Source organism: Labeo rohita, chromosome 17 (assembly GCF_022985175.1).
Source record: "Labeo rohita strain BAU-BD-2019 chromosome 17, IGBB_LRoh.1.0, whole genome shotgun sequence".
Taxonomy (NCBI): domain Eukaryota; kingdom Metazoa; phylum Chordata; class Actinopteri; order Cypriniformes; family Cyprinidae; genus Labeo; species Labeo rohita.
Genome location: NC_066885.1, coordinates 31,724,068 through 31,737,928, shown reverse-complemented (window position 1 = coordinate 31,737,928; position 13,861 = coordinate 31,724,068). Strand labels below are relative to the sequence as shown.

The following is a 13,861-nucleotide window of genomic DNA, read 5'->3' as shown; positions in this document are numbered from 1 at the left end:
AAAGGAAAACAAAAATGTTTTTTGACATACCCTCACTGTATTGACCCAGATTACACAGAGATCACATGCGCATCACAGACAATAAACAAGACAAGTGTTTGAGGTTTAAAAGTATATAAATTGACAATTTGTTTAGAAAATGACCAATCGATACCCTTCTTCCTCGGCTAGGATCGTTTAAGGCCCTTGTTAACTTTAAGCTGCACTTAAACTGCATTTTAGAATTTCGAACTTGCGGTCACCATAGAAGTCCATTATATGGAGAGAATTCCTGAAATGTTTTCCTCAAGAAACAATTTCTTTACAACTGAAGAAAGAAAGACATGAACATCTTGGATGACAAGGGGGCGATGAGTAAATTATCTGTAAATTTTTGTTCTGGAAGTGAACTTCTCCTTTAAACCACAACTGGAATTGTACAGTTCATTGCAGTAACACAATAAGTCATACATTACATCTGCCATTTGATCAGTGGAGGTCCTGTTATGCTTTACATTTTCGTTCTGCATAAGGGTAATGCATTTATGAAATCTCACTGGTGCTTAAATTGGTTTTGCTGGTGACTTAGAATGAAATGGGTTATATTTTCTTTGGGGGTAAACAAGCGGAAACCGCCATCATTCTCTGAACTGTCTCCGCATACAACACGAAGGCTGCTTTCACACTAGAGTTTTATAGTGCAGACCCAAATCTGCTTGACGCCAGTTTGGTTCATTAGGCTGGTGTTTTCTGAACTTGAGTTAGGACCAAGCAGTTTGCCTTGGTACATTCTCACAAATGCTGTATAAGGCAGTTTTTAAGGCTGCTAGGCCAGTTAACATCCACATGAACTGTACTCCAAGCTGCCATTTTCAAATGTACTCTGGTTTGCTTCTTCAGCCACCCCAGAGTTTGGTAAAGAGCTATTAAAAACATCCAAACAACATCAAGCAAACCTAAGTCCCCATCAAAAGAGAGAGACACATTCACATGAAAAATGGCATATACATATAGCCAAACTGCACTTGTGTTTTAAATTTGTCTTAAACTGATAGAAGACTATAAATTAGTATAATGCATCTCCACAAAAAGGTTTTTCAAAGATTCAAGAAACTTCCCAGATTCTGTTTACTCTATTTACACAATAAATAATAGTTAATAATTAGGACCACCTTCCTCAGGAAAATTAATAAATAAAAATTAGTCCATGCTGAAGGTGGAATGCAGGCCTTTCCTTTCTCAAGTGCTCAAATTGTCTCATAGTTGTCCTTCTAGCATGCTGCTGACTGCCTGATCCAGTGCAAGAGGCTGTTGAATCGTGGGTTTAACCCCTGCTACAGAACCCTGCAACCTTTGCAGCTCCAGGATGCTGTCTAAAGCACTTTGCAGGTGTTCACTTAGTTCCCCATCTTCCACTAATGCAGGCAAACTGTCAGGCTGTGCTGCAGAAGCAGCCAGCTTGTTCCTTTTAAGCACTGGAGTGCACTGCTCTTGCACCCTTGGAGCTACATAGTCTGGCCCGGCCACAGAATCAGAGAAGTTCTGTGAATCACTACCGGTCCTAAGTGTTTCCATGTCAAGGTGCAAACTCAGTGTGTTTAGCTGATCTGACTTCTGATCATTTTTGTTCTCTGCCACATTTGATAAAATAGGCTTGAGAGATTCATCTTTACCGTGCATGGCTCCTCCCTTGGTTAACTGGCCGCTGTAGTTTCGTTTAAAACCAGAGATGGAATGCGAGGCATCACATGAGTTGTGGATAACTTTGCGGGATCCTGACTCTTGTTTGATAGTGAGGCGTATTGCTCCTTTGTTACTGGATCGATATGTCTTGAGGCCAGGAGGTCTATCGGATTGCAAGGTCCATGATGGTGGAGACGGAGGACAACCGGCAAGGCCACTCTGGGCTGACGATGAGTTCTTGGGCTGGGACATGAGGAAGGACTCTGCTAAACCACCAAAATAATAAAACCTGTTCACATTTCACTGTTTCAGGTCAGAGTTCATGTAATCTGTGGCTGTCATACCAATACTTTATCAGATCCGAACCTGGAGGACCACTGCCTTGCAGAGTTTAGCCTAGTTAAAGACACCTAAGCAAGCTAATCAAGACTTTCAGAGTTACTAGAAAATGGTTTATGAGTTTGATTGGGGTTTGAGCCAAATGCTGCAGGGCTTGCTGCATTTGAGGAACCCTGCTTTACAGAACTGCATGAACAACACAAAAAGAAACTAATGAGCAACAAAGGCACACAAAAGAATCTTATGCCTTGTTACCTGGATCTCTTCTGGCTCTGCGTCTGTCCTCGGCCAGTGAGACTCTTTCTGACTGGAGAAACAAACGCTCTAGCATCACCATCTCTGCTGATGGGCTTTCCTGCTGAAGAAGGCAGTAACAACTCAGACCTGGCACCTCTTATATTTCAAAGAAACAAAATGTTTAAATATTCAGAACAATGACTTTGGTCAGTGATTCTGGATTAGATGGGTTCATTAATTTTTAATAAATTATGTCATTTGTTACCTGGGATTCAGCCAGAAGTAGTTTCCTGGACTTGTTCAACATATCTTTGATACGTTCCAATAGAACGATTGAAACACACTCAAACTGCTTGTCCACTGCACAAAGAATGATGGATATTCTCATGTTTAGTTTACTGTTGAGTCCGTTACAAGACAATTTTATAAAAAATTGCCAAATTTAAACTTCCTCATTTGAGTCAAACCTGAGATAAAGTCATCCTGGCTGGGTAGAGCTCTAGCACAAGTATGGTAAGGTAACAAATGTCTCAAAGCATCCTCCACTGAAACAAATGGAGCCGAAGTGTTTGGGTTGAGAACAGCACTGTGGTCCAAAAACAGTTGCTGTTTGAACCTGCAAATGCACATACAGGGCATTTCTATTTTAAAGTAGTTTCCGTGTACAATAATAATGACTTTGTGGATGCCTTTATTTGTTAAAAATCTTTTTATTGTGTTTCAAACTTTTATTGGTTATCTCACTATGGTATGCCATATTTTGCTCTTCACTTCTAGTGGAGTCTCACTTTACAATAGAGATCTCCAACCCTGTACCTGGAGAGCTACCATCCTGCAGACTTCAGTTACAACCTTGCTCCAACACACCTGTCTGTAATTATCAAGTAGCCATGAACACCTTGATTAGCTGGTTCAGGTGCGTTTGATTGGGGTTGGAGCTAAAATCTGCAGGACAGTAGCTCTCCAGGAGCAGAGATGGAGACCCCTGCTTTGCAACATCTGCTTGCTGACATTAGTGAAGTGGAAGTTGAACAAGAGAAGTTTAAGATGCTAATAGTCCTTTTCTGCTGCATGGACAGTGAACGTGATGATGATGATGATGATATCCTTTCCAACAGATATTCAGGCCAGCTAGTGCTCAAACTGTTAAGACCCCACCAATATTGTGGTTTTCAATCTAATTGGAGTATGTTGAATAGCTCATCATTCAGTGGTCAGCTTCTCAATCGAACCCTGGTGGATTTTTACGACGGTAAGAGACTCCAGTGTTTCTCAGCCCTGTTCACAGAGGCACACCAACAGTACACATTTTTAAACTCTAATCCAGTTAAGTTCTAGAGAGCCGCACTCCTGCAGAGTTCAGCTCCAACCCTAATCAAACACACCTGAGCAAGCTAATCAGTGTCTTCAGGATTACTAAGGCTATATTATATTACTAAGGTGAGGTTGTTTTTCCACAGTTGAACTGAACTCTGCGATATTGCGGCTCTCTAGAATCAAAATTGCCTACCCCTTGGATTTTTTTTTTTTTTTTTTTTTTTTTTTTTACCCAAAGATCCGATGAGCTGAAAAAGGTGTGTTTGATTAAGGAGATGTGAAAATGTGCAGTGTTGGAACATGGTTAAGAACCATTGTTCTTGAGGGCTCATATTCTCACTATACCCTTATTATATTTGGTCTCTAACCAGTTTTTATTTATAGTATTTATGCTGCTCATAGTTAACATCTCTAGTTTTATAGCAAAGTGTAAAACCTTCTCGTGGTGCCATTTGGACTCAGTATTGCACCCTATATTTTCAATAAATGTATAAAAACTGCTTTAACTCTAAGATGAAACTGTCTCAGAATATCTGCATACAGAGGTGATATTCTGCCAAGTTAACAGGCAGAATGAGACACTGATTCTGACTGACCACCTATCTAGTCTAGGTTTCAGATTTGCCTCACCTATAAGGCACTTATAATGGTTCTTTTGTATTTCCTAAAAGTTTGCCTTTCAGAATTGGGAGTTGTACTAAACTGAAGTAAAAGGTATTGATGAATGGAATGGAGGTTTTCCTTTGGTAGAGAGATTGTTATGTTGAAAACCAGCAAAAAAAATACTGACAACATATATCTAACACATTTTGAAGTCAAAATAGTTACTTTTTTGTGAAAAGAACAAAAATGTTCCTGAAACAGGGATGATTTCCTGCAGTAGGATTTATATGTAGTGTTTTTATCTCTGAAACACTGACAAAGATGTTCTCTCTAAGGCAGGGGTGTCAAACTCATCTCCATAGTTGTGCAGAAATGAGTTTTAACTTTGCTTTAGTAGACCTATGTGTAGTTTACAAGTAATCCCAAAGGACTTGATTAGTTGGATCAGGTGTCTTTAATTAGGGTTGAAGTTGAGCTCTGCAAGACTGTGGTCCTCCGGGAGCTGAGTTTGGCACCCCTACTTTAGGGAAAAGCTTTTGTGGTTAGAATGCACTTTGTTGTGGTCAGAAATGTTGCTTTAATGTATTCCTTCCCTGGAAAGTATTAGAATACAAAACATTTCTTTGACCTTTGCCCACTTTACACTAGGTGCTTCTCCATTACAGATTTGCACAAAACTTTGCAATACTTTATAAATATCGATTTAAAAAAAAGTACTGACATGAAATTGCAGCGTTTCCATTAAATGTTAAGCGACTAAAACGTAATTTGTTCCTCTCGCGATAAGTCATGGGAACAGATTTTGGTGGGATTTTGACAGATTTTGGCCTTATTTAATCGAAAGAGGCATATGCGTGTGTCTTTACAGAAGCAGCACGGAGAGCCGCTTCAGAAATGTTTGCGGCACTGCTGGTATAAGCATCAACTCCGGTGGCCATGTCAGAGCCGTTATTTTCAATTCGCAGTATCCATTTGCACATCTTAAAAGGTAATGAAAACGCAGCTACTGTTGCAACCATTGCAACCAAAGCCTGCTTTTGTACCCAAGGTAGTAGGGTTTACACCTGTTCCTAGAGACTGACCTTCCTATAAAGTTCAGCTCCAACCTTAATCAAAAACACCTGAATCAAATCTTCAGAAGCACTTGATAATTACAGGAAAGTGTGTTAGCACAGGGTTAAATCTGCAGGAATGAAGCAATCTGAGAACAAGTTTGAGCATTCCTAACCTAAGGTAAGTGCACTCTTCACTGAACGTTATTGTCTTTTATTCGCCAATCAACCAGTCTGTTCCAGAGTTTCAAAGATTACATATCTAGTGGCATCTTCACACATACAGTATACACTGTAGTCCATTATGGTATGTAACTGCCTTCGCTGACACTCAGTTCTCAGAATCATCTCCTTGAGAGGTAATTTCACTTTTGTTGTTTTCACTGTGTCTGGGCAGACAGTTACATAATCAGCAAGCAGTGTTGATGCAGAGTTTTGAGCATGGAGAATTGTCTGTATCTTTCAAGTTGTGAGATACCAAATGAATGTTTGAAAGACAACTTTAGGTTACTTGAATAATGGATAACAGAGTAGGGTATCTGCCCTTTTGCATTTGGCACAGGGAAGAGCATTTCTAGAATGTTACAGAAATACAGCAGTTCATGGCTCTTGTGATTGCTGAATGTGGTTGGTCCTCCGACAGGCAGGCCACTGGTGATACCACAGCCAGGGTCGCCACTAGTTGGGAGAAAAGTGGTGACAATTCTACAGGCCCCCAATTTCAACCACAATGCAATTTCCTGCATACCCTAGCTACGTCCCTGCCTATGGCTTTTTCCATAGTGAGATACCATGCACAGATTACATATTTTCGAATCCATATGGATGTCTACATAGAACTAAAATGCTACTAAGTAAATATATTTTTGCTTACCTGTGTTGTTTCTTTGCTAGTCTCAGCTTCTCCTCTTTTGGATCCACGATTGAGGTTGGAGTCTGTAACACAGAAGGAATGTTAATAACAGGATATTTCAAATTCAGAATTACCCTGAAATTCAGAATTTCTTCAAATTCAGATATCACATCTTCATTTATAATTGCACTTGGACCTGATTCTTCTGAAGTGCTGAGTAGGTCTCCTTGTCCTGGGCAAGCAGCCTGGGCCCGAGATATACCTTCTCCTGTAATTCATTCTGGTCCAAAGAGATTATCCCACTGTTCCTAGGGACTGTGAGCTCTAATCAGGGGAGGTATAAATTTGAAATTTAATTTGAAATTTAAAATGCTTTCTAACAAAGACTGTGCTCAGTTCTTTTTTTTTTTTTTTTTTTTTTCATACAGTGCATCCAGAAAGTATTTACAGTGCTTCACTTTTTCCACATTTTATGTTATAGCCTTATTCCAGAATGGATTAAATTCATTATTTTCCTCAAAATTCTACAAGCAATACCCCATAATGACAATGTGAAATAAGTTTGTTTGAAATCTTTGCAAATGCTACAATCCCAAACTTTTTAGGCAGTTTTTCCCATTCTTCTTTGCAGGACCTCTCAAGCTTCATCAGGTTGGATGGGGAGTGTACACAATGTGCACAGGTATTTTCAGATCTCTCCAGAGATGTTCAATCGGGTTCAGTCCTGCTTCTGAAAAACATTCCTACAGCATGATGCTGCTACCACCATGCTTCACTGTAGGGATGGTTTTGGCTAGGTGATAAGCGGTGCCCGGTTTCCTCCAGAAATGACACTTGGCAGAGTTCAATATTTGTTTCATCAGACCGGAGAAATTTTCTCATGGTCTGAGAGTCCTTCAGGTGCCATTTGGCAAACTCCAGGTGGGCTGTCATGTGCCCTTTACTGAAGAGTGACTTCAGTCTGGCCACTCTAACATACAGGCCTGATTGGTGGAGTGCTGCAGAGATGGTTGTTCTTCTGGAAGGTTCTCCTCTCTCCACAGAGAAATGCTGGAGCTCTTTCAGAGTGACCATTGGGTTCTTGGTCACCTCCCTGACTAAGGCCCTTCTCCCCTGATCGCTTTAGGAAGAGTCCTGTTGGTTCCAAACTTCTTCCGTTTACAGATGATGGAGGCCAATGTGCTTATTCGGACCTTCAGTGCTTCAGGAATTTTTCTGTACCCTTCCCCAGGTATGTTCCTCGATATAATCTTGTATCAAAAGTAAATTTGCAAAGATTTCAAACTTCTTTCACACTGTCATTATGGGGTATTGTTTGTAAAATTTTGAGGAAAATAATTAATTTTATCCATTTTGGAATAAGACTGCAACATAACAAAATGTGGAAAAAGTGAAGCGCTGTGAATACTTTCCAAATGCACTTTAGCTACAGCAATAACATTTATCATTACTAATGGAAAATTCGTCTCATTTAAGAATTTACCCGTGTCATGTTCACTGTACAGCTGCTTGTACTCATGTGCTGTTGACTCTGAGGTTCTGCTGAGATCAGTTAACACATGACTTTGGCCCAGTTGCTCCGGATACATCAACAACTTCTCTGAGGAAGGGCTCTTACTCATTACCGGCCCCTCCTGACACTTGGGATCAGCACCAAGAGTAATCAATACAGAGGAATCCTTCTGATCTGAGTCTAGAGGTGTTGAGCCCTTCATGGAGTATGTGTCTGTGGTCTTTACAGAGCACTGGTCAATAGGGGATTGCAATAGAATATCGTTGTGTCCCGAACCATGATACGCTGACATAAGGATCTCTTCACTCTCACACAATGAAGAGAAGGTCTCAGGTGCAGTCAAGGATGTGAGCGAATCCTCAGCTTCATTTACAGCACTAGAGATGTGGTTGTCCATTTGCACAAGCAGAGTTGCAGCTAAGGAATCTTGGGTGGCTGTCGGTTTAAGTGGATACTGCAGAGAAAGACATATTTTGTGTTTACTGAAGAAGTATAAGGTACAGTCCTAATATGCTGTTACAGTTTGTGTCTGTGTTTGAATGCAATTAATTTACCTCCTCATGAGAATGTACTAAAGCCTGATTGTGATGCAATGGGTTATGTTCTCCTTCAGAAAACTGTTGCTCTCCTTTCTGGGTAATCAGCTGGGGGGATAATGACAAAACTGTCTCAGGGGTACAACTAATATCTGGTGGTGACTGTAGTAGAGTTGATACAGGAGAGGGCAGAGCGTGAATCTCTGCTTCCGCTGAAGCTGGAGGCAGCAATCTGCTCTCCTGAAGTGAATAAAAACAGTGATCAAATGTATTAAGCAACAAATCTGTTATAAAATAAAACAGTGCTTTCAAAATTGAATGTTACATCAAAAAGTGACAGAAATGAACTCACTTGAAATGGTTTGTTGACTTTCTCCTGTTGATCTTCTGTTGTTCTCTCAGGCATAAGAACCACTGAATTCTGGGTAAGACTCATCTTTTCCTCATTTTTCCCTATTAGAGCACTTTGGGCTTGAGGCACCAAAGGCACACTTTGTATCAATGACTGACCATTAACTATTGGTATGTTGGTCATATCAGGAATGAGCATATTGGCATTATTAATCAATGTGATCTGGTTTCCACCAGTGTTTTGAACTACCGCATCATGCTGCCCCTGCACTTGAGGTGCATAGGTCCCTGTTAGCTGTGTTGGCATCTGGAAGACTGTAGGAGGTGTTGAACGAATTGGTAAGGACCCTGACAGAAGAGCCCCTTGTTTTAGGGTGAGCTGTCCAGTCGGGGAGGCAAAAATAGGGCTGAAGTTGATTTGCCTTGGGCGTACAGTCACAATATGAGAACTGTCAACATTGGGTTTATTAGACACCTGATTGCTTGGGGTACTAAGAATACACCTTGGAATGCTGGTAGACTGGGACATAGTTGCAGGTGTGTGACTCGGCAGAAAGAATTGTCTCTGGCCCTGAAAAGGATCCTGGGGCTGAATGACAATGGGGCCTCCCTGACCAACCAGAACAGGTTTGCTGACACTTGGTGCAGACTGTGCTTGTAAGGACTGCTTTGAGCCAACAGAAGGGGATAACAAGACACTCTGCGACGTGTTTGTTGAGATGAAGGCAAATCCTGGCAATGGTTTCTGTCCTGATGGCCTGGGACTAATCTGTACGAGCCTGGGCTGGATGCTTACTGGTAACTTAGGCTGAATGGGTAGAGGAGTTTTTTGTAACATGACCCCTGATGGGGTAATCGTTCTAATGGTGGAGGCCAACATCTGGCGGCTTGTGAGGCTTGGTAGGGTCTTCTGGATAATCATGCTGGTGCTTTGTGCTGAATTAATAGAAAAGGATGCCTCGAGTGGAGGTGTGGGGAAGACATTCCCAGGAAGTAGACTCATTAACTGGGTTCCTGGAGGTTTGAGTGAGGGGCAGCCTGGGCCGACAGCTAACAAAGATGGCTGAGGAGGCTCAACTGCTGTTTGAGTGTCCTTTGGTAAAGAGATCAAGCCAGGAATGGTCAATGGCTTGGAAAAATACGGTGTTGCAGGCAAAGGAAGTGGTACATCAGACAAGTCAAGCTGGAGAGTTTCTGCCGTTTGGGCAAGTCCTGCCTCTAATGCTAGTGTGTCTTCTGTGATGTCTGCCTCTTGAAGGCTCTGCTGGAGAATGTCACAGATCTCTTCTGACTCTTTCTGCTGTTCCACTAGTTGGACGTTGGGATCTTCTTGCGCCTCAGGACCTCCGCTTCCTAGTGATGATGCTGGTGATGCCAGCAGTGCCTCCTCCAGAAAGGAGAGATCCACACAGCCAGAGACAGGAGTGTCCTGAGAACTAGCATCATCTCCTAACAGAGACGCAGGGCTCTGCAGAAGGGTCGCAATACTTATGTTAAAGTTTGTTAAACTGTTAAACTAATGCAAAACATTATTTTAAAGCTTAGAACTGAAAATTCATTCTTTTGATTCTAAAGAAGTAGGCTTTGTTAGACAGACAGATAGACATGTTCTGGGAGGTCCCAGATGAAACAAATCTAAATGCTCCCTCTTCCATGGGGAGAGAGGTCTAGACTTACTGGAGTGTCTGTAAAGAGGGATGGCTCTCCAGAGGATGAATTAATGAGTAAGTCTCCACTTGGCAGCTGTTTGAACAGAAGGGAGGAGGGACAGTTAGTGACATGAGGTAATTTTATAGAATGTGTATTTGTACACAAATATGTATACAAAAAAACAAGATTTTCTTCTGTTCTTAATAGTTATCCGTGTAAGATCTCTATACATATGACCTTTTAAGTGTGCAAAGGTTCCAAAATTACCACAGCTGAAACAAGTTTTAAAGAAAGCAGTGTAACAGGTAGTCATTAATGTCGAAAAACATGCAGTAATGTAAGTTTCATCTCATACCTCATTTGTCCCATGAAGAAAATCATTTAGGGCTTGAGGGTCACTGTTTCAAAGTAAAACATTTAGGAATTAACGTACAGTATGAGCAAAATATATTGCAAATATTTGTATGTGACTGCTTTAAATATAAGACTTACAAACTAAGAAAATATAATACATTTGTTGTAACAACACTTACCACAAAACATCAAGTAAACAAGTACCATCTTCATCCTCCATTTCAACTAAACAAAAAATAAGCAATGGCAAAACAAATAAATAATTCAATATTATGATATAACTTCCTACAAGTTATGCTTTGACAAACCATGCATTCATTATTTGATATTGAATCAAATATGAATCAGAAATGAATCATGGGTCTTGTAATTTTCATTAAAAAAATTAAGGTGATACTTAAAAATAGTGTGTATATTTTATTGAAGAAATTGTGGTTCAGTGTTGTATAGTAAATATTGAGAACTTTTCACTAATAAAACCAAGAGATAGGTTTTCCTCATGTTTTTTAAGGAAACTTAAACAGTTTTGAGGCTTGAATTGAGGAACTGATTAAAGTGATAAAAAGAAAGAAGGCTACCTATTTATTTTAAGAGAATAAGCACTTTTTTTACAGTTTTATTTTGGCAGTGATTGTCAGTTCCCAGCATGGAGAGTAAATGTTGAATTGAGTAAAGGGAAACATCTATACAAACAATCTTTACTCAGAATCACAGACTTTTGAGAATCAACTTAAAATAAATGACATTGATCAGTGAATCACATTTCACTAATGATATTAAGTTCATTGTGTCATAGATTAAATAATTTAGGACGTTTTACATGATTTATTCTGGTAGATTTCATTAAAAAAAATCAAGCCTTACAAACTACTCAAAAATATTATGTGTAATATTGTTGCCATTTTTTTTTAAAGCAGATAGATCACAGCATTTTTACAGTGTGTAAATGAACTTAAATCCACTTAAAAATGTTTACAATATTATGGTTCCAAATCTCTAGTAAATAGCTATTATTACAATGTATTAATGAAATAAAACTGCATTGTTTATATGTAATAATCTGGGTTTTGTGAAGTAACCTCACCTTTTATTAGGGTGGCTCCATTCAGAGCAATGAGAGAGAGTTTCTATAGACGTCATTAACTGGATTTCAGGGGCTGGCTGAGAGAAAACCAGACATTTGGACACATTTTTTCAGTGGCGACATTACTGAGTCCTGCAAGATTTGAGAAGGTAAAGATGAGGTGTACAGAAAGTTATTAAAAAGTCGTTACAAGTGTATGGATGTTGAAAATGTACATTTTTGGTCAAATAATCTACACAGTGTAACATCAGAATTCCTGTTTATTTATTAAATATGGCTGAATTAACCTGAATATACTGAGTTACACCAATGCAAGTAGTTTTTAAAGGTCAGATTAGAGTCCTTCCTGCAATGTGGAACATATAAGTCAATAATAATGTTACATTTCAACTACAAATTCAATTACAAATTAAGTAGGCTGGTTAAAAAGACTGAATTATATTTAGAATGTTGCATACTGCTAATCCCTAACCCGAAAACAAGTACCAACCATGTGTAAACCGGTTTGGGTGCTACACAGACTTTTTTTGTAGGCTCACTTTTCTGAAATATTTTAAAGACAATAATTCAGGTAGTGTCATTCCATGAACTTGAAATGCCACATATCACTGTTAATTTTAAGATAAATTGAAGTAAATAATCATCACATTTTCAGTCAAATTACATTAATATCTATTAAATAATAGAAAAAAAAAGTGCTTGGGCTAAATAATCGACATATTTAGAATGTTTACAGTGCAACAGTTTCTTTATAAACAATGCTATAATACATTATATACTACAGGCTCCAATAATATAATTGCATATTTAAGATAATAAAAAAAAAAAATACATTATGTAATATCAGTTACCAGAATAATTAATATATAACTCGCCTGGACTGTACTCAAATGCACATCATGAACCGCATGCCTTCGCATGTTCAGTATCCGTTCATTGCGCAGGGTACAAATCGACACCTTTGCCTCGGTCGAAAACCATTTTCAATTAGATATGTTCCCTTATTTTGTCTCTCGCTTGGACTTCAAGCGGAGGTGCAGACACCTAGATCTCTTCCAAAGACACTTCTGTCCAATGTTTCTTTCTTTCTTTTTCTTTTTTTTAATTTACATCCGCATTATCGCTGCACGCACTGGAATGTAATGTAATAAATACAGGCTGACAGGCTGTTCTAGAAATGACTCCTACATTTAGCTGTTCATACCCAGAAATGGCATGCACGGTCACGTTTGCGTCTCAGTGTAAGAAGGAAACACTTGAGGTTTAAAGGGATGCTGCTCAGGACGCGGATCGCAGGAGGTGATGCGGACACAAAAGCTCTTCATCTGAACGCACAGCTGTACATTTGTTCCATCATTTCTCCTGTACCGCGCTATAACGCGCATATCCTAATGCGGTATTTCGCAGAGGAAAAAGAAGAACTCACCAGCGCCTTTGTGCTGTATTGTCCTTTCAGACGGGCCTGTGCGCCATCCATCCGTACCCACATGCTCGGGGAGGAGGGGGAGACGGGCTCGTGCGGGTGGGTGACAAACACGGAGGTAGAAGAGACAGAAAGCGCGTGTGCATGTGCTGCTCTTCAGTCTGGAGCGACACTGGAACCCAATGAAGGATCCTCACAGGAGCGCGCTGTTTTTCACATGCTTTGAGGCATTTAGAAACACTGTACATCATGTTAATATTGACCTTGACATCTTATTTTAAGATGAGCGCACAGATAATATGAATGCATTATCAATATAGCCTATTCTGCTTCAGAGACTAGGTGACAGCAGTGTCCAAGAGCTCAATGTCAAAAGAACAGCCAGATAAACAAGTGCATGTGTTCTGTATCTGTAGTTCTGTGGCAAACGTTGTTCAAAACTTCTTTTTTAAATAGATTTAGATAGATTTTAATTTTTTTTTTTCAAATACTGTTCTTAAAACTAAAATCATATATTTTCAAAAGGATTTTTTTAATTATTAAGTGAAAACAACAAAACCACAGATTTAAAATTAAAGGTTAAATTTATTATTATTATTATTTTTTTTTTTTAAATATGAGGCTATAATATGAAATATGAGGTATAGGGCAGGACATCACATACTTCATACACTACCAGTCAAATTTTTTGAACGGTAAGATTTTTAATGCTTTTTAAAGAATTGTCTTCTGCATTTATTTGATCAAAAATACAGCAAAATATTGTGAAATATTTTTACTATTTAAAATAACTGCTTTCTATTTGAATATACAGTAGTCAACATTTGAAGTGGATCAAAACCTTTCATCAAACTTGTCCTAAAGCCAAATTAATACCCGTTCTTGTC

At 39.3% G+C, this 13,861-nt stretch overlaps 2 protein-coding genes across 5 annotated transcripts in view; both read right to left on the bottom strand.

The window, feature by feature from the left end:
* nol10 (nucleolar protein 10) overlaps positions 1–13,861 on the bottom strand; it is a 327,975-nt gene that overhangs the window by 256,389 nt on the left and 57,725 nt on the right. The gene's annotated exons all lie outside the window — the stretch shown is intronic.
* si:ch211-168d23.3 (BRD4-interacting chromatin-remodeling complex-associated protein) lies at positions 323–13,370 on the bottom strand. 4 transcript variants are annotated; one of them, XM_051133222.1, is made up of 14 exons: positions 12,978–13,370; positions 11,552–11,683; positions 10,647–10,692; positions 10,469–10,511; positions 10,141–10,206; positions 8,465–9,931; positions 8,131–8,352; positions 7,547–8,030; positions 6,260–6,387; positions 6,085–6,146; positions 2,706–2,854; positions 2,504–2,598; positions 2,257–2,359; positions 323–1,928 (listed from the first exon to the last, which is right to left on the bottom strand). In XM_051133222.1, exons 3-14 carry the CDS (start codon positions 10,685–10,687, stop codon positions 1,237–1,239), a joined length of 3,552 nt encoding a protein of 1,183 aa, XP_050989179.1. In that variant the 5' UTR covers positions 10,688–10,692; positions 11,552–11,683; positions 12,978–13,370; the 3' UTR covers positions 323–1,236. The 4 variants fall into 4 exon arrangements, with proteins under 4 accessions (XP_050989179.1, XP_050989180.1, XP_050989181.1 ...); XM_051133223.1 differs by having other exon boundaries at positions 323–1,925; XM_051133224.1 differs by having other exon boundaries at positions 2,257–2,356.